This window comes from Montipora capricornis, chromosome 10 (assembly GCF_036669925.1).
Source record: "Montipora capricornis isolate CH-2021 chromosome 10, ASM3666992v2, whole genome shotgun sequence".
In the NCBI taxonomy this organism is placed as follows: Eukaryota; Metazoa; Cnidaria; class Anthozoa; order Scleractinia; family Acroporidae; genus Montipora; species Montipora capricornis.
Genome location: NC_090892.1, coordinates 10,357,003 through 10,377,002, shown reverse-complemented (window position 1 = coordinate 10,377,002; position 20,000 = coordinate 10,357,003). Strand labels below are relative to the sequence as shown.

The following is a 20,000-nucleotide window of genomic DNA, read 5'->3' as shown; positions in this document are numbered from 1 at the left end:
TTATTATTTTTTTAAATAGATCATGGACAGAATTCCTCATCACTCAACAAATTCAACGCAAGATAACTTAAGCAGAGAGCTTTATGAGTCATGTCACCATATATGTCCTCCAAGAATGAGGGGAAGAGCTAGTGATAATGAAATTACGAACGACGTCCAGTGGTCATTGACGTCAGTCTCCAAAGATTGCTCCAACGTTAAAGATGAACCTAATTTCTCGTGTGTAAATTGTCATCAACTTAGGACTGTGGAAAATTTAAACTCCGAGGACACTGTGAAGGACTATTTTTCTGGAAATGTTAAAGAATCCAGATGTGGACACATTAGTGATTATCTGGAAAAAGACAAACCTAATGAGTACTTTGAGGAATTCTTGCTGTCGGAAAAAGTTTTGGGCAAATTTGCCCTCCTGTTAGGTGAGTCAGTGTGTCTTATACATGTTCCTCTACAATGCTCTTCTACAAATCAACTAAATTTTGCCATTATGTTTTGTAATTAGAAATATGGACTGCGTAGAACATCTTAATTTTAAAGAAAGTTTAGGGGAAACCACCAATACAATGAAACCACAAAACCCATGAAACCACGGAACTTATAAAACCACCGAAACCTATGAAAGCATCAAACCTATAAAACCGCAAAACTCGTGAAACGACGAAGCCTTTGAAACCACAAAGCCTATGCATGAAACTAGTGAAACCACGAAACCCATGAAACTCACGAAACCTCGAATCTCACCAAACCACGAAACTACGAGACAACCTGAAACCTATGAAACCATGAAACCACGAAACCTATATGAAACCAAGAATTCCCTGAAACTACGAAACTCCTGAAACTGGGAAACCGCTTATACTACGAAACCCATAGAGCCACGTAAATCCGAGAAACCACGAAACCTGCGAAACCACGAACCCTATGATACCAGTGAAACCATGAAACTTATGAGTGAAACTATGAAACCAGGAAACCCGTGAGTGAAACAACGAAACTCGTGAAACCAGGAAACGAGTGAAACCGCGAAACCTTGAAACCACGAAACTCATGAAACCACGAAATTCATGAAACCTCAAATCATGCGGGACCACAAAGCCTATGCATGAAACCAGTCAAACCACGAAACTCGTGAGTGAAACTATGAAACCAGGAAACGCATCAGTGAAACAACGAAACCAGTGAAACAAGGAAACCTGTGAAAAAACGAAATCTTCGAAACCATGAAACCCCCAAACCGATTGAACTACGAAACCCATGGAGCCAAGAAACTCTTGAAATCCATGAAACCACGAAACCCGTGAAATCGCGAGACTCATGAAACCACGAAAGCCATGAAAGCGCAAAGCTATGAAACCGCGAAACTTGTTAGTGAAACTATGAAACCAGGAAACCAGCGAAACCATGAAACTTATGAAACCACGAAACCCGTACTAACCCGTCCAACAGGGCTCAGTAGTTAACTTCGGTGGATCAACGGCAATCGGTGTTTTCCCTTGGTTCAATTGTGTGAGCCTCTCCATAAGCAATTACAGTAAGTGTTACAAAAAAGTATATATTATTCTCCAAAGCTGTATGATTGGCAATGAGTTTTGCGAGCTTTCGAATATGTTCTTAAATAGGAGATCGTCTGTTGCTCTCGTGAGACTTACCGGTAAATGTTCTTCATTGCATTGGCCAAACTAAATTTACAAAACCAAACACTGAAAATGGCCATTTCCTGCAGTGAAATTATATATCCTCTCCCTGTAAGCCCTGATCAGTTTCCTAATTTACTTCACAAGAGAAAATTCCTTGTGTCGTTGCCTCTCCACTGTTCAAATTCCAGGTTCCCCTCGTTGCCACTTTAATGCAAGCAGTAGAATTTCTGACGCAAGCTTGTTAGGTGATTATCGCTGCAAAAAGTTTTAATGCTTACATCGACCCATCCCGCGTAAACGCCTCCAGGCGTCTTGTTATCTCAAAAACAAAAATATAACCGCTTGCTTCGGAGGGGAGCAAAGGAAATGTTCTTGCATTATAAACTTATAGATATCTTCTTATTCTCTTGTTTTACTCTCTAGATATCGTTACAATTCATTCCGAGCGTTCTTGCTGCTTTACAAAAGCGTAAGTCTTTCATTTAAAATGCACAGGCGAGTTTTTGTGTGAAAACCATAGAGAGGTATTTCGAGGTATTTGTTGGCAGCTAAGCACTCGATTTGCTGTAAAAGCAGTTGAGAAGATACGTTTGCAACTGAAGTTGGACTAAAACGAAAGACAAGTCATACTCGCACTGATCTGGACAACTTAAGTAATTCATCGTTTGCGTCTGATGTCACGGCGGCCATATTGGTGTACAGAACAATGTAGTAAAATGTCTTTTGGGAATTTGTTACCATTATCATGCAAAACTTGTGGGGCCATTTTTTTTGTTTTATACACCAACATGGCCGTCTCATCACGCGTATGATTAGACCGATTCGGCTAACTAAATGTTGTACCCAATAGGCCACTTCCGAGTTCGCGTCTGCCTCCTCTTCAAAGCGAGTCTAAGTGCGAAGTTTTTGTCATGGTAATTAGTTCTACTTTACATATGAATGGAAACTAATTTTCATAAGAAAAACTTCGCACTTAGACTCGCTTTGAAGAGGAGGCAGATATGAACTCGGAAATGGCCTATTCTCTATTTTCGAATTCCCCATAATACACTTTGTTTGCTTCCCAAATTTTGCATAAACCATTGTTTTCAAATGCTCTTGGGAATATGCAACCCCAAGAGCATTTGAAAACAATAGTTTATGCAAAATTTGGGGGGCAAACAAAGTGTCTTATGGGGAATTCGAACATAGAGAATTCAGATCCTTTGGAAATAAAACGTTTTGTTCCCAGTATTTCCATATCATTTGAATGTGAATGTTACATTATGATGCAAATGCAGCACACAAAGAACCTTTACCCCGAGAGGCACAACATCGAGTTAGCCGAATCGGTCTACTGTCTCTCATAGACACCTTAACAATTTAGCTTCGACGAGATTCGAACCCATGACCTCTGTGATGCCGGTGTAATGCTCTACCAACTGTGCTATGAAGCCACACAGTTGGGAGCTGGTCGGATGAAAGTGAGGAGTGATAGAGCATTGCAACCACAGGGCAGAGGTCATAGTGGGTTCGAATCAACCGCCTGAAGTTTTTCCCGACTCCGTAAAAGACGATTACTTAAATTGCACGTTTTCAACTAATTCTGTACATCTTCACACAGGTATGGGCATTACGCGGAAGGAACTGGGTCTGTACTCAAGATGATCGACATAGACGTAAGAGATTCGTATTGTCCTCATTAATGGTTCACCATAGACTTGTTATTCTGTCTGTGACTTTTTAACAAAATTTTCACGAGCGACGATTGAGAAAAGGGCAAATTCTGATTAAGTCATTTTTGGAGAAGGACGATGAATCGGAGGCCTTATCTTGGGAAACTTTTTCATGAATTTGGTGGGGCAAAACACTACTTGCAAAGCGATGACTTGGGCGCTTAATCAAGCAATTAATTAATTAATTAATTAATTAATCAAGCAATTAATTAATTAAGCAAGAACGACGACAAGTTTTGTGATAACTTTAACTCAACATACAAGATCGCGTTATTGTAAACAGTTTGCTGTTATTCCAAATCTTTCAGCTTGAAGAAAAAGTACTAACTTTCCGGAACTTTAACTACTCAGATTCGAATGGATGTTTGAAAAGAAATTGATTATTAACTGATCGTCGGGTCCTGAAGTTCTCCCCAAACTTCAATTGGTTATTTTACGTTGTTGTCAGGACGAGAACAGCAATGAAACATTAAAAAATGCGAACGGCAAAAGTGACCACGTGACCATGATTTCCCGCCTTTTTTCGCGTTTGCCGCTTGTCGTTTCATTGCGAAAGTAGAGTTTTTTCGCGTTTGCCGCATACCTGGAATTTCCTTCTTGTTTTTCTTCTACATAACAAGTTGTCATGCAGTTATCGATCGTTCACAAGTGACTCTTTACCGCAATTTTCCTCATGAACTCACGTTGACTCTCTGTTGACTCACAAAACAACTTCATCGATCACGCGAAGCTAAAGTCACTCGTTTCACTCCATGTTGCGTGAAACGTGAAAACGGCAAGCCGACGTTTGTCCTTTTCGGACACGTGACATTAAATCTCGCTATTAGCTTTGCGTTAACGTGAAACGACAAACGGTTGACTGCTGTTTGTGATAAAAGCAGGAAAATATCCTAATTCTATTTTGCCTTGCAAAGAAAATAATTAGAATAAAACTGTGTCACGGTTCTCTTTTTCAACTTTAAACCTAACGTTTGCCGTTTGTGGTAAATGTGATGCTAATTCACTGTGTTATTATTATTCCACTATTACGCCATTTTACCATATTTGGTCAAGAGAACGCGCAAAATATGAGACGGTAATACACTTTAGTGTCCCGGTTTGACCGCTTTAGAACAGAGCAAATACGGACGGAACGGGACTTTTTCAATGAACGAAATTGTTTTCAACACGATACAAAGCCCGATAATTTAGCTTGGCACCCCTTGGCACTTATCATTTCGTTTATACAATCAAATAAAGGACATTTGGCTGGCTTTTTGTGTTGTTAACATCGTTCGCAAGCGCCCTGAAGGACAGATGATGCATTTTTTTCAAAACACCCTTACCAAATAAAATTGAAGCAAAATAACACCTTTTTGTGTAGTGGAATAATAAATCTCTCATTCGATGGTTTAACATATAATACGCGCGGGCATTTTGCTCATTGCTCGTATTTTACTACGCAACTCGCAAAATATCCGCGCGTATTATATGTTAAACCATCGAATAAGATGTATTTATTTATTAAACGTTTGTATTTGTTGTGTTTTCGTAGTCTTCGTCTTCCCGTCTTGCTTAAGAATTCAATTGAGGCGAAAAAACCATTGTTTTGGTCGATACAGTGCGCTGTCTATGGAGACAATCTCATTAGCTCTCCTCTTCATATGCGTTTTCTTGGCATAGCAAGGAAGCAACTCGAAGTGGTCAAAAAGCAGACGAGAAATTAAAAAAAATGATGAACCAGCTCGATTTTTCTCTTCTCCTCTTTTCAGGATACAGAGATCTTTAACAAATATAGAGATCTTTCTGATGAAAAACAAAAATTCCAGCTATTGTCGGTACTGAAATTGAGGTACTTCACTCCACGAGAGGTGGCCAATCTGCACGGCTTTCCAACAGAATTCTGTAAGTGTTTGTCTTTCATTATTCGTTGTAATTATTGAATCGGGCTTTCAGCAGAAAAAGGAGTCTTGTCGTTTCCATGGACAAAGTTGTTCCATGTCCTGTCTCCTCCTTGGTATCGAAGCGCACTCGGTGTATTATCATGATTCGGTTAAGTTTTAACCTCTTACAAACAGAGCGCGATGGCCGTACTGGGGAATATTGGCCCGAGGTTGTGGCAGTAAGGACTGAGCGCCAATATTCCCTAATACGGTTCCGAGCAAGTGAAGTATATTATATGGGATCGTTTCTCTGAGCGGTCAGACAGGCTCCGCTTGGTGAATGTTCGTAATCTTCGTCTTCCATCAGCGAACTTTGAACGGTAACCTTTTACATGTAAAACTAAATTCAGCTTGTTATAATTGCTCTATTGTGAGGGACAGAATAGGCCATGTCCGAGTTGCTGTTTGCCTCTGGTTCAAAACGAGGCTTGGTGCTAAACCATTCAAGTGATAATGAGTTTGATTTGCATGAAAATACACCACTCATTTCCTTTTGAATGGTTGTGCACCAGAATTCTCTTTGATACCGAGGCAAACATAAATTCGTAAATCGGCAAATAATTCCTTTGTTTTAAAACCCTTTTGGGCCCTGGTCAACTTGAATTTGCTCTGCATCATTGCCGTGTGGGAATCCGATATGCTGAATATCTTCTTCAAGTTTTGCTTAAATTGATCAGCTTTTGTTGTGGTCTCTCTGTTTGTTTAGAATTTATGAAGATTCATATATTTTAACCGTGGAATTGAATGAAAATGAAAGTTGGAAAGATCGTCACAGTTAGTTGAGCAACTTAAGGCGCCCGCAAACGAGGAAACGCTGTTGCGGAAACATTGTGTCCCAGAAACGTTTCCTCGGCGCGCAAACGAGGAAACACTTGCTGAGGAAGCAACATGTTTCTGAACAAATTCAGAAACGTTTTTGCTTCCCTGGAACCAAATTTTTTTTTTCCGCAACAAATGTTTCCTGGGGCCGCAAAAGGGGGAGCGTGTGCTTCCGCAACAATGTTTCCCCAACACCGTTTCTTCCCTTGCGGGCGCCTTTAAACAGTTGTAAAGAAACCCCGGAAAAATCCAGGCTTTAACGCAACCCATCATCCACCCCGAATTGATCTGATATACACAATTGTCCCGGGGCTTGTGGGAATTGGTCATATTTGTTGGAAAAGGACAATTAAGTGTATGGACATAGCATTCGAACCTGAGAATGTTGATTAATATTATTTAACCCGTCATCTAACCACTTGACCACCACACCACTAGCTGCTCAGGGACTGCTGCATTATCATTCGGCAACAAACGATATTAAATACTGCAAAAGGTCACCATACGTCACGACAAAGCTAAACATTTTAAAATCAAACCCTAGGCCTAATTACTCTTCAGGAATAATATTCTATGGGAGACTTAAGCAAACCCTTTATTAGAGAGGGCGGTGTCTTGATATTAAGTGGTGAAGTGGTTCCATTGAGTTGAAACTCCGGGTTCAAATCCTATCCTCGGGTATGGCTGTTATCTCCCTTTTTTTTCCCCTCTGCTACCGCAACCATGTCCTGGGACATAGTGTCCGAATTTATCCGATATACACAAGAGGAAAGCAATTGCGTATATCAGATAAATTCGGGGAGTTAACGCCGGGTATGCGATCCCATGATCACGCGATAGTGCTGCTTTTGCTCTACCAACTGAGCTATCAAGCGCGTTGCTAGCTGGTCAATGGGCCCTTTGCAGGTTAGTGATCACATGGTACAAAACCCGCCATACTGGGAAATCTAAAACAAAGAAAATTTAAATTATCTTGCTTCAAGATGCCCCAGTGCGCAATTTGCGTTCCAGTACGGCGGTTTTTGTACCATGTGATCACTAACCTACAAAGGGCCCATTGCGGGTTCATTTCAACTAACTGCGATGATTTTTCCAACTTCCGTTTGTTGTATTTGTTGTCTTCCTCTTCAGGTTTTCCTTCGTCTATTTCTGTCAAACAACGGTATCGCCTGCTAGGAAACAGCCTTAATGTTCACGTGGTATCGGAGTTGATGAACTGTCTATTCCAGTCACCCTAGTGAAGTGACAGACTGGCAAACGGGATTCAAAGACTTCAAGAGAACTCACAGAGACGTTTTTATTGTCATTTGTATACTGTGGATTAAACTTCAACGTCTTTTCACGCTTGGTTTCTACGTAATTTTAATGATCTGCGATCGACCTGCGTTACGTCACAAGTATGGAAACATCTGCAAAGTTCTGAATAACCTCAAGGCCCATTTCTTCAAAAGGCGATTACCATCAATCCGCGATTAAATACCAACCGAGCTTTGAATCTTCCCGGTGAAAAAAGCCTTAACAATGTACTTTTCTGTAGGATTAGCTACAATAATCCCCAAAAATCACGCACAAATCTATCCGGATGACCTCCCAAAAATGTTCTAAAAGTCTCACAATTTTAATGCAAAATATCAACGTTTAAAGATCCTTGTAAGTCAAAACAAGCCGCCTTCACAATAGCTATTTGTGGATAACCGATTGTTGAGACTGTAATTTTTCCTTCGGCAACTAACTGCAACAGAATTGTGGGATACATAACTGAATGGTAAAACTGCTGTGCACGAAGCCATGAAACCTCTTCGTTATAAGCAAAAAAATAGTTTTTCTCATTCCAATCTAAAAGTTCTAAAAATCTCCAGACTTTCTAAAAATCTAAAAAAAATCCGGATTTTTGTAGCTAAGCCTACTTTTCTGCTTTCCCATATCCCAAAAAGATATGGCTTGTCTCATATCAGTTAATATTAAATAAAAGCATTTGCCAGCGATCATCTGGGATATGTCGGACGCAGACAGCTTCCAACTGAGTCGTACATTTACGGTAACCAGGCTTAACTCGACTACAGTTAAGAAACTTCAACGATTGTCTCTACCTGCTCTGCTTTGTGCAGTTTCAAAGTGTGACTTGTCACCAATCTCCTCACAACTGCTTGGACGATGTTGGCAACAAGTCACATCGAGGTTTATACTTCGCGTAGAAAAATTATCAAAAGACGGAAATTATGCAAACCAAGGAGCAATATGTGGGCAAAGACACACACAAAATGGTCATTCCATTATGTCCATCACGCGAAGAAGGGTACCACATCGATGTTCTTCTCCTTGAAGACTCTTCTTTCAACGCTCGGATAAACTGTTGACGTAACATAAACACAGCGAGCATGCGCAAACTCAGTAGCGTCAGAGCGTCTGAATCATAAGTACACTTTGCATTCTCGTCCCCAGAGCCCGCCTTTCGTTTGGTCAACAGTAAGAACATGGACTCTGGCCGCAGCCACAAATACGCGCAGTCGCGGTAAAAGTATAAATGTTGTAACCGTTGACGACCGTCATTGTTTCGAATTTCTGAGAATGCGCAGAAGAGCCGGAAGTCCGTGATTCGCGGACTTCCTGCTTTGGCTGTGGCCAGAGTCCGTGTTCTTGGCGCTGACCAAAAGAAAAGCGGACTCCGCGGACGAGAATGTAAACTTTGTTGAGTCAATAGACACTAATTAGTTACCAGTTACGGTAACGCGCTCCTTATGTTGTTTGTGCTTATGTCAGCGTCGCTGGCAAAAACCACACTTTAAAACGCATTAGAATCTTATGTGACACCGAAGTTCATTCATCGCATTCAGATACACCAAGTCGATCGTATAACTGTCTAATGCTTTGCTGCAAATCATCAACTGCAGACGTTAACTTGAACAGTCAATAATCACTGATGGTTACGGATGTTTTTAATTAATAGTGCGTCATAACAGGCAGATTTGATTTTCTGCGTTTGCTGTCTTTCGGCCTTTGGCAGTCAATAGTTTATTTTCGAGTTGCTGTTTGCCTCCATTTCAAAACGAGTCTTCGTGAAAAAAAGACCATTCAAGTAGAAGTAAATGCGTTTGATTTGGATGGGTTCAAAACACAACCGAACAGCGAATGTTCGTAAACTGACTATTAAAAACCACAAGAATTCCTTTGTGCTGCTCTTCTAACATTTCGACGGTTAATAAAAGGGTGTAGAACACCTCTAAAAACAAGAGGCAGCCGTTGTGGACCAATGTTGAACTTGAACTTTGTTCTGATAACGTTGTGACACAGTCACGAAATAGGGAGGTTTCAGAACATCTCTTGTTCCAGCGGTTTACTCACCCAAGAACCGTACTTCAAAGACCTGAAATGCTCGAACAATTTCCACTTGGCCTCTTGGAAATCAGTCGCCATCTTTTTAGCCTCGCTGTATGTTTCGGCATTTATGAGTTCCTGGCGGCCAACCTTGGCTGCAGTTTCCTTAAACGACGTGTAGAGAGCCGCTTTACAAACACGCGAGGGCGTTGGGCTGTTGTGAGTTCGAGTCATGCATGCACCCGTACGTCCATCAGTAACTTCTGCGCACGTGTCACCAATTGACCAATTAACGCTCAGATTATTTGTCTTCTCTGTTTCACGTGGTGGGTCGTACGCTGTTACACGTCCCAGCCATGGGTGATTCACGTGATACGGGGCTGGCAGTTGCGCGTTAAGGTCACTGTTGCGATCAAGACGGCAGCAAACCGCGCGTGAGAGATGACCATGATCGTACAGATATCCCAGAGTGAGAGATGCCAAGTAAACAGGCTCGATAAAGTGGCTCAGGAGGGCGCCTTGAAGTCCAAGAACGTTCCAGCGGCATATCTTATCACTGCACGACATGGTGCGTAATCTGTTACCACGCAGAAGCCCATCCCATGTTTGAATTCCATCCGAGGGGTCGATAGGGATTGTACCCTCGCCAACTTCGATCTTTGTTCTTAGGATGCCTTGCTGTTTGGATGTAAAAGTGGGATTGTGTTCTTTTGATTGTTCTGAGAGGTCTGTGTTTGGTTCCTTGCGAGGAGTGAACAATGCGCCATCACCACACGGGGCTGTACTGATATAGAGGTGAAATGACACACCCTCGCGCAAAACGAGCTTCATGGAGCCTTGCTTCGAGGAGAAAATGCATTCATCTCCACCGTGGTAATTGTTCAGTTGCTGGTATAAGAACCGCATTAGGGACCTTCGGGCGACTATCTCTGCATGAGAATCGTTCACGGTGTGTCCTTCCATACTTAAGCGCTCACCAGTCACACAGCGGTTTCCAGTGCCCACGGCAACAACTTGGCCGGGATCCTCTGCCCCTTGCTTCATAATAATGCATGCCACAACCTTCCTTCCGGCAAATTTGTCGGCAATGGAGGCTGCAATTTGAAGAAATGCGTGATGCGAGAGAGCAGCGATGTGATCAAAATGTGTTCGCACCTTGCTGAGAGCACCGGCAGAAAGGTTTGTGATGTGTAAAGCTGCACCACCATTAGCTTCAGCATTCGCTGATTGACCGAGTAGGCTTCTTAAAGCAATGTCCGATGCTTCTCGTCTAGCCTCTTTCATATTTCGTGCGTTTGCTGCAGGGAAGAGTTTACCGTTAATTTTAGCTGCGACAGCGAAAGTAGGACGTGTTCCCAGGGTTTCGAAACTAAGGTCCATTCTGTTCTTCTGAACGTATTCGTTTAGAGCACTAACAGGGTTTTTGTTCATCGCGGCGTAGGCGACGCTGGAGAGGACATCTGGAAGATCACTTCCGGAGTCTTGGGATCCCGTTAAATTTGACTTGAGGCTCATAGGACCACTCGAAGATCCACGTGGTGTTAATTCTTGTGGGGTGGTCATATAGGTAGACATTCCGCATGAAGAATGGTTTGGAGATGAACCGAAAGACCCAGGCTCCGCAAATTTAGCGGGACTTAGTCTTTTAATGGGCACTGGACCTTGATTTGCGTCATCAGCATCGGGATAAGCTCGTTTCCGATCGAGTGGAGCTTCGGATAACCCAGCCCCTCCTGAACCATGAAAGGTCATGGAACTCACTTCTTGTCTCAGCTTCCACGTGGGGGGATGATCATGCATCTTGTAAATTAATCCTAACATCTGCAGGTGATAAAGTGTCGGATTTATCTCTTTCTTGGTGTGGAAACCAAACTGCCGGGCTAGTTGAAGAGTTTCAAGTGATTTCTTCTGTTTCTTCATAAACTCTATTATGTTTGATTCCAGATCATTTAGTTGCGCAGATTGCCGTGACGAAGCCAGCGATGGATTTTTACTCGAAGTTGGAACTGCCTGGGGACCACGCTTGACTAAATTCTCATAAAGGTTTGCTGAGGGAGGCGGAGGAACTCTCGGTGATCCTTGTGAGTTAATTGACTGAGGCTGACCAAAGGAAGTTGGAGCTTTGTGAAGGTGATGACTTCCAAGAGACGTACGAGAGTGGCTTCCTCGAAGGTTTGGCTGGTTGCAATTAGCTTGCGGGTGATTTCTCTGAAATGGTAACATTTCTTTGCTATCCTGACGCTGCGGACGAGCTGTGTGGTCAGGGGAACTACCGGATGTTTGCTGGAGTGGACTTGGGATTGAAAATGCCGACCGCTTAAGATCACCCGTTGACCCCTGTCCAGGGATGCAAGGAAAAGATGGCCGTGGGAGAATTGAAGACATCAACGGTCGGGGTGCTGCAGCACTGGGATGTTGACGAGTTTCTGGAAAGGAAGAGGGAAAAGTTGGCCTTACCACAGGAGCCGGCTTTCTCGTGCACTGGGACATCAAAGTACTAAACAACTGAGCGGAAGGAGGCGGAGGGGGTCCTCGTGATGGCGGTTTCGCAGGTAAGGATGTGGGTACAGGTGGCCTCTGAGAAATAGGCTGATCAATAGTACGTGTTATGGTTGGTGGTACATCAGTCCTGACACTGCAAAAAGCATTTGTAATGCGCACATCGGACATACTGCTTTTTTCAGGCTGCTCTTGATTCGTGGATGACAACGACTGATCTCTAAGAAAGCAACTTTGTTTAGGGGACATGCCATTTCTTCCGGGCAATAAAAATGCACTTGTGTTGTCTTCTTTTTCGCAGGTATTTGGAAGAAGAACGTTATTACTATTTTTCTCCCTTACAGTAAATCCATCACAAGAATCTTCATTCGCCATTAAGGGTCTATCTTCATTATTAATATTTCCCCTCGTGACGTCTTCGTACACTCCTTCACCTCCACGTGGGTCTTCATTTGCACACAAATTTTCTTCCACGGTGAAATTTTCTCCACTCGCCCCTTCTTGAGCTTCATTTTCATCTTCTTCGGATTCATAACCCGGAACCAATGCTTGCAGTTCAGGCATTCTGCAGTTTTCTTCACCGACTTCCTTCTTTGCTTCTTTTGTAGTCTCGTCAATTTCCCCCAAGCACAAAGCTGTGCCTCCCTCTCTGACACTTCCTCCTCTGCCACTTTCTCGAGCCGCATCCTGTCCTTGGTCAGATTCATAATCTTGAATCGCTGCTTGCAGTTCAGGCATTCCGCAACCTTCTCCTTCGTCATCTTCCTCCTTAATAGTTTCCTTTGTGGCCTCGGGAATTCCCCACATGGGTGGCATTTTCATAATACGGGCAATTTTTCCTGATTGCTCCAGTTCATTGATGCAGTTGATTAAGATTGCTTGATCGGTACCAGCGGTTACACTGTGTGATATGTCACTAAAAGTACATGCATGTGGTGTGTTCTTCAGAGTGTAGAGTATTTGGTGTTTGATTGCATCACTCATTGGTGAGGAGTTATGTGACCTTTCAAGGGCCTCTTTTGGCACAGTGTGCAACTTGTCAGACTTTTCCATATTGCCTTGTTTCCCAAACTTCTTTCTCTTTTTCACTAGTTGAGCATCAAAGGGAAAAAAACAAGGTAACTGTGATGATCATTGAAAAGTAGGGATTGAAGTAACTCATCAAGATGACTTCAAATTAAAAAAAAAAAAGAGGCTACTAGGCTTTTAAGTTGGCTACTTCTACAATAACACAGTACAGGCATACATCCACTTAATTGACCACTCCCCATAGAGGCTTTTCAGGGCCAATGAAGCACAATCAATGAAACGATAGAACAGCACAACAACAACTGAACTGCTAAGAATCCCAACTGATTCTGAGATAAACCAGTTGGCTATTTACAAGTGCAGCCAAGAAGTTGAACCAGGGGCTACAAGGAACAAGTTGTGGTCAGAACGGGTCTTGAACCCAGTATCTCCAGATATTACTTGGCAAGCACCCTAAACACTGGGCCACACTGCCTCCTAATAATAATGATGATGATGATGATGATGATGATGATGATGATGATGATGATGATGATGATGATGATGATGATGATGATGATGATGATGATGATGATGATGATGATGATGATGATGATGATGATGATGATGATGATGATGATGATGATGATGATGATGATGATGATGATGATGATGATGATGATATCATGGATGTTTGTAAAACAACTCACAAGGAACCCCAGCGCTTACCACAGGGTTCGTGCTGGATTTTATATATAAAATTCCAGGAGCATTCAAGGATCATTCAAGGAGTGTTCGTCAGAAGATATCTAGGCCATACATCGTGTTTCAGTGTTTTCTTTGCTGGAAAAGCCTACCTTGATATTCTTTCCCAAGTCCTGCTAGTTAAGAGCACGAACTGGCATTTTCATTTTTGCATTTAATCTTTCCCCAATATTCAGTGAGAAATGCCTCTTTAACTTAGCATGATGCAATCTCGACAATTATTTTACCCAAGCAAAAATTCAAGTAGTTTTCAGTTTCCCACTAAAACCTTTTTGCCAAGGGCTTTTCAAGCACCCTTGAAGTCCAAAATTAAATTCCTGGGCTTTTCAAAGATTTTAAGGAGTAGCACGAACCCTGTTACCACTTACAGTAAACCTTAAAAAATTCCCCTTCCTGAAATCTAAGCCAATGAAAAGGGCTTATTACTACAGCTCGTGTGATTAAAGGCTCCTTAGTTTTTTAAATCTTGAGTTTGATGATGGAGGATGTTTTTTCTCAGTCACCTTCCTCATCACAGAGTCCCTGACAAACTTGAAAAAGATCTCAACCCAGCTTCCATACTCCCAGAGACTTCTCAGTGGGACTATCATACCAGTACGCAATAATGTGTGGCAGTAAGTTAAATGACAAACCTCACTACACCACCCCTAGAAAAATAAAGAAAAGGGAGCGGTATATTTTCCTATCAAACTCTCAACGATTAGGTTGATATGATGACTGTACTAATGCCACAGTCTTCCACGCTTTCTGGATCCAGATGAAAAGGATACAAGTAAGACATGAGAAAGCATGTCTTCCATGGCTCCTTGCCAAAAAAAAAGTTGCCTCCCTCAGCAACATTTCATTTCAGTCCATTTGACCTGCTTACATTTGATTTTACTTGTCATCCTCTCCAATTCGTAAAGTGCTGGAGCTCAACAATATAAGCCTGAGATTTTCATAAAGTCATTTGAGTGATTTGAGCGATTATTTTTATTATAATAAACTGTAACAATGTAAAAAACAAAACAAAACACAACCCACTGAATGGCTCATATTAAAATGCTACTATGATAAAAAAATTCACTTTCCTTTTCCTTCAGATTTTGAAAGGTTGTTTGCTTGACACCTGACTGGCAAAATTTTGAGCTTCAAATTTTATCCAAAGGCTGTTTGCTTTGAGTGCAAGTTTTGGATTTCACAGTCTGCCATTACTCACGTTCAAGACTGACCGATTGGACCTCAAAAGGTTGGCTCTAGGATAAGATGACGTCAAAGACTCACTAGCTTAAAATTGCAGGATGTAAACACAGCTTATTATACAGTGTACATGCTTAACACGAGTTTAAAAGTCTGAAAGCTCGAAACTCCCGTGCTGTATATTAATTTAGGTGCATGCAAACGCATTGCAGTTTTGAACTAGTGAGTCTTTGACGTCATCTGATCCTCGATCCAGCTCTCTCAAGATTTATTAAAGTTCGTAATGGCAGACCATTAATTAGGAAACATTTCATTTGAAATAAACAGCTTTCTTTTTTCAATGAAGGCTTAAAACTTCGGTCTCTTAGTGGTCAGTTACCATTGTTTTGAAATACAAAGTAAAAGTAGAATGGATTTTTGGTCATAGTATCACTTTAAGGACGTTTGCACCCAAAATGTTTCTACGTACAGATTTTTTTTAAACTTACCACTCAGAAAGGTAATGATCTACTTGTAACTTCTCACGTACAGATTTTTTTTGTTTTTTGTTGAAATGGACAAAATCAGGAAAGGACGTGATCTACGTAAAGAAAAATGGGGGTCACCGAGCATTCCAGAGAGTAAAATTGCTGCGAAGTTCTCAAAACGATTGTCTAATTTCGCACTGTCACGTCATAGGCTTTGATAGCATGACATTTCTGAGAGGACCTGGGTCCACAGCTATCCCATGATGCCACAAGCGACACTGCGAGGGTGGATCAAACACTGGCTTGATGCCATGTTTGTTTACCTTTGTGGTGCGATGCATGACGTGTGCATGACATGGGTGAAAAGATGCGCAGTAGCAATGGGCGCGAACGTCCTTAAAGTCACTGCATTCAAATTTGAATAAATGGAAAGATATTTTGAATGGAGAGATAATTATTTTCAGGATTTGAACACACATTTTGTTGAATACTGGAAACTATTCCACCAGCAATTGCCACAAATCGTAAATTATATTCATTTTTATAATTATTTGATTTACGAGCACTTTTACCACCAGCGCGCATTTTCGTCATGATCAACGAAATGTTCATCTTAACCACTGTACATAAGAAACATTGGCGACGAAAAGCTAGTAATGTTATGGATTTGTATTAACATTAAAAACGGTGTAAAGCAAATGCGCTGACATGAACCTTGCAAGAGGTTACTCCCTGATTATCTATCTTCAACACGTGCAGAATACTTTACGTTTGCACAGAGAAATTAATCAGTTCTCGTTCATATGTACATTATAAAACAAAAATCCACTCACGATTTTCCTTTTTATCCAAAGATAGTTTATAAAAGGATCTCACAACGTCTGGAAAATTACCAGAACTCTGCAAAGCCATGACTGATCACAAGTAGGGGAGAAGAATGTGCAATTATATAAAAGCTATTTCGAAACTGAAAGTCTCGATCGCGGGGCATCACCTGGACCGGGTAACTTTTCCTACATGTGTTTCAGTTTCGCCAAAAAATCCACACAATATTCCCACATAAGCAAATTTCCACACTGCGATCGCGAACTTTCACTTTTCAATATTTCCCCGGTTTATTAATAAATTATGGAGGCTAACGTCTCTAAACAAACCTTGTTTCAGGCCTCAGCTTCCACGCGGTCGCAACACATTGTTTTCTTTCGAGGGATTTCACCCGCTCTGACGATAAACGCCTGGCGAGTCAGATTGTGTGGGAACTCTCTGCCTCGTACTTGGAATTTCAATGGAGTAAGGTACTTTTTTCGAATAAACTAGTCGGATAATTGATCACTTTCGTGTTCTTCAGTCGGCCGCCATCAGAGATAGCCGCCATGTTGTATACAATACCCAGAATGCATCTCAATTTTCTGCGACCGCTGAATTTCATTCTGTGTTCGCAGTACAGGAAAACAATCATGTCTGCCAAATTTAAACAATTCTGCACGTAGCTACGTAGCTCTGCATTTGGCTTTCAAAGTTTCACTTGATGACGAGCGGATAAATGACCGAGGTTCCCGTGAAAGTTGCCGTCAGGGTCAGTACATAAAAGCTCAGCTGTTTACTTCGGACATTTTAGGGGTAGTACGTCATGTAAGACCCTTTGTAGGGATTCTAGAACAGTTTTTGACAGTTCAGCATTTCAAGAAATTGTGCACCTATCATTGCTATACCGGCGAGAGGGAGAGGGCAAGGCCACGTGATATATCCAGTCCTGCCAGAAAAATAAATAAAAAACATGCAGTGAAAATTCAGTTTAAAGCAAAAACAGTTAAATTGGATTAATCCAGCATTTTCTTCTTAGTTTTCTTCTTTTTTATTATTTTATTTACTCAATACAATTACACAGATGATTAAAATAAAATCAAAGATAAAGGGTGATACCTGAGTTATTATTAGGTCAGTTTATACAGAATACAGGGATCCCTTATTAAAAGTAAACTGCCCTTATATATCTGTGCCCAACAAAGCTTTGACAAGAGTAGCTATTTCATCAAAAATCAAAGGGAAAAAAATTTAATAATTACAATTACAAAACAGTATGTAGTCAAGAACGAATAAGTGCCCAATATTTGAGCATAGATTTACTTATGAATGAAGGGGTAGTTTCTAAAGAAACTGTGGTGCTGCGTCGGTGGGGAAGTAGTATACAAAAATTTGGTTTTATCAACGGAGTTGATAATGTAAATTGGCCACCGTACAGAGATTCTAAAAGCTGACGTTTCGAGCGTTAGCCCTTCGTCAGCAATACCCAAACTAAAGGCAAGGAACTAAAGAAATCATCAATTGTATCTGTTTAAATCTCTCTATTTCAGGTTCGTCCATTAGTTGGCCAGGAAAAAGTGCACAATGTTCCTCAATGTGTTCACTTTATTCCTGACAAGCCTCAATTGATTTTAGGGAAAGACAGAGGATTTACATTTGATTATGTATTTCCTCCTAAGACAACACAGGTATTTCTTGATTAACACAATAATTGGCACGCTTAATATGTTGTTGATGGATGCATCCGCATTTGGGTTTCTAGCTGGCTGTTGTTTTTTCCTGGTGCCAGGCCTGACTGAGTCGGGTAAACACGAAGATGATTTTTATAAATACATATGCAGCAGCTAGGATGCACAGCCAATGTAGTATGTATTACAAGTGAACTTTTATAACCAGAGATTAAAGAAAATCTCACCACTACAAATTTTGCTGTTTGATCTCACAATTCCTGAATGGAATTTGCTAATGTTCTCCAATATCAATTTCCTTCTTCACACAGATCTTTTTACAATACGCCATTAATTTAAATAGTTTTATGTAAGTGCATGAGTGTATCAATCTTTGTGAAGCTTATAATACTCAGTCTGGTACATATCATGATAAGTATATAGTAGCTCAGTCGGTAGAGCAGCTGTGATCTAACCTGAAGGTCCTGAGTTCAATTCTCACCCTGGTCAGAGATTTTCTCTGTCCTTGTGTGGGCCCATTTCCATTAGTAGGGCTAACGCTCACATGGTTCATATGGAGTAGAAATTACTAGCACTTCACATTCCACTCTAATCAGGTAACCTTTTTGTGTATAATCTTTGATGATTACATATGACTCAGTCTGGTAGCTTATCTGTTTTCTCAAATACAGGCAAATGTTTATGAAAAGTGTGTGGAACCTCTTGTAAAGAGCTGTTTGGAGGGTTATAATGCCACTGTCTTTGCATATGGACAAACAGTAAGTACAGTGCTCAGATCCAAGGGAGGGGTGGAGGGTGCCTGATCCCCTCATACACTGTATTTTTGGACCAAAGGCCTTGGGCCCTCTAAGGCTCTTTTGGCAAATTAATCGCCCATTTCCGAGTTGCTGCATGCCTCAGTTTCAAAGCGAGTCCTGGTGCACAACCATTCAAGTGGAAATGAGTTGCATATTCTTATGCAAATCAAACTCATTTCCCTTTTAATAGTTGAGCACCAAGACTCGCTTTGAAACCGAGACAAACAGCAACTCGGAAATGGCCCATTAGCATGCACTGAGTACACAATCAAAATGAGGTCACATCCCTCTTTGCTTCTACTGCTTACAAAAATGTTATTTAACTTAGTTAATGAATAATTTTGCAGAGTTCTGGAAAGACATACACAATTGGTGGAACAGACAGTGCCGGTGTTTTGGAAGAGGATTATGGGATTATTCTGCGAGCTGTTAAACAGCTGTTCCAGATCATGGAGGTCAAACTTGCTCCTTTTCCTGTTATTAAACAACAATATTTTGATAGCATCATTTTATTACCTTGCTAAATTTATTGTACATAAATCTCTTGTCATGCTTAAATGTAAGGGGGATGGCTCTAATAACTACCAATTCGTTGCTATTGGACCCCTTCAAATAGTCATAATTTCTCGAATTCCTTTAACTCTACAGTTATACTTTTTTGGCAAGGGTGTTCTACATGTATTTAACATTCCTTTGTCTTGTTCGACACACAACCATATTTGGTAAATCAGGTGACCAAAACAGAAAATGCCTAAAAACTCAGCGAGTTAAGTATGTTTTTCACATATTTTTAACATACACCTGTAACTGTATGAGAACATTCTAACACAAAATCTGTAGTGGGGATTTTAAAAGAAACTATGTTTAAAAAACGTTATGACGTCATATACAAAGGCCCTCCTGTCCATTCAAATAGAAATTCCGTGCAACAGTTTACAAAAGATGATGGGACGGTTCCCATCTGGTGAAAAAAACGCCTATTCCTTTTGTTTCCTGATCTTCAGGAAATCAAGTTATTTGATCTGCTTACACTGTAAAAATTATTGTCCGTATCATGATAATTGTGACAATGTCTCATTACCCATTGGTATACATTTCCTTAATACATGTGGATGTTATTAAATTTATAATTTAAAATAATACTATGCACAGTCTGCCCCTAATATTTGCTGCACTAATATTCACCAAATGGACAAATTATGATTTTGATGTGGTTTTCAGGAAAATAAACACAAAACTGAATATGCTGTCACTCTGTCTTATATCGAAATCTACCTGGAGGAGTTAAGGGACTTACTTGATGTTGAGACGTCCAGCAGAGATATTTATGTCAGGGAGGATGACAAGGGAAATACTGGTATTTGTTCAATACATGTAGCACACTATGG

At 40.9% G+C, this 20,000-nt stretch overlaps 3 protein-coding genes across 5 annotated transcripts in view; 2 read left to right on the top strand and 1 right to left on the bottom strand.

Moving 5' to 3' along the window:
- The window catches only part of LOC138018640 (tRNA (cytosine(38)-C(5))-methyltransferase-like), a 17,541-nt gene extending 10,111 nt beyond the window's left edge, over positions 1-7,430 (top strand). The window contains exons 9-13 of the mRNA XM_068865336.1: positions 20-416; positions 2,058-2,103; positions 3,238-3,292; positions 5,101-5,233; positions 7,222-7,430. Coding sequence (XP_068721437.1) covers positions 20-416; positions 2,058-2,103; positions 3,238-3,292; positions 5,101-5,233; positions 7,222-7,328 — 738 coding nt within the window. The 3' untranslated portion in view covers positions 7,329-7,430. The remainder of the gene's footprint in view (positions 1-19; positions 417-2,057; positions 2,104-3,237; positions 3,293-5,100; positions 5,234-7,221) is intronic.
- A 1,581-nt stretch (positions 7,431-9,011) lies between these two features.
- Positions 9,012-16,705, bottom strand: LOC138018638 (uncharacterized). 2 transcript variants are annotated; one of them, XM_068865334.1, is made up of 2 exons: positions 16,478-16,705; positions 9,012-12,992 (listed from the first exon to the last, which is right to left on the bottom strand). In XM_068865334.1, the coding sequence occupies exon 2, from the start codon at positions 12,955-12,957 to the stop codon at positions 9,400-9,402; it is 3,558 nt and encodes a 1,185-aa protein (XP_068721435.1). In that variant the 5' UTR covers positions 12,958-12,992; positions 16,478-16,705; the 3' UTR covers positions 9,012-9,399. The 2 variants fall into 2 exon arrangements, with proteins under 2 accessions (XP_068721435.1, XP_068721434.1); XM_068865333.1 differs by lacking the exon at positions 16,478-16,705 and adding an exon at positions 16,157-16,361.
- Positions 16,706-16,749: 44 nt separating this feature from the next.
- LOC138018637 (kinesin-like protein KIF27) overlaps positions 16,750-20,000 on the top strand; it is a 31,780-nt gene continuing 28,529 nt past the window's right edge. For both annotated transcript variants that reach the window (XM_068865331.1, XM_068865332.1), the window contains exons 1-5: positions 16,750-16,899; positions 17,678-17,815; positions 18,487-18,573; positions 18,960-19,067; positions 19,834-19,969. In XM_068865331.1, the coding sequence (XP_068721432.1) occupies positions 16,867-16,899; positions 17,678-17,815; positions 18,487-18,573; positions 18,960-19,067; positions 19,834-19,969 (502 nt within the window). In that variant the 5' untranslated portion in view covers positions 16,750-16,866. The remainder of the gene's footprint in view (positions 16,900-17,677; positions 17,816-18,486; positions 18,574-18,959; positions 19,068-19,833; positions 19,970-20,000) is intronic.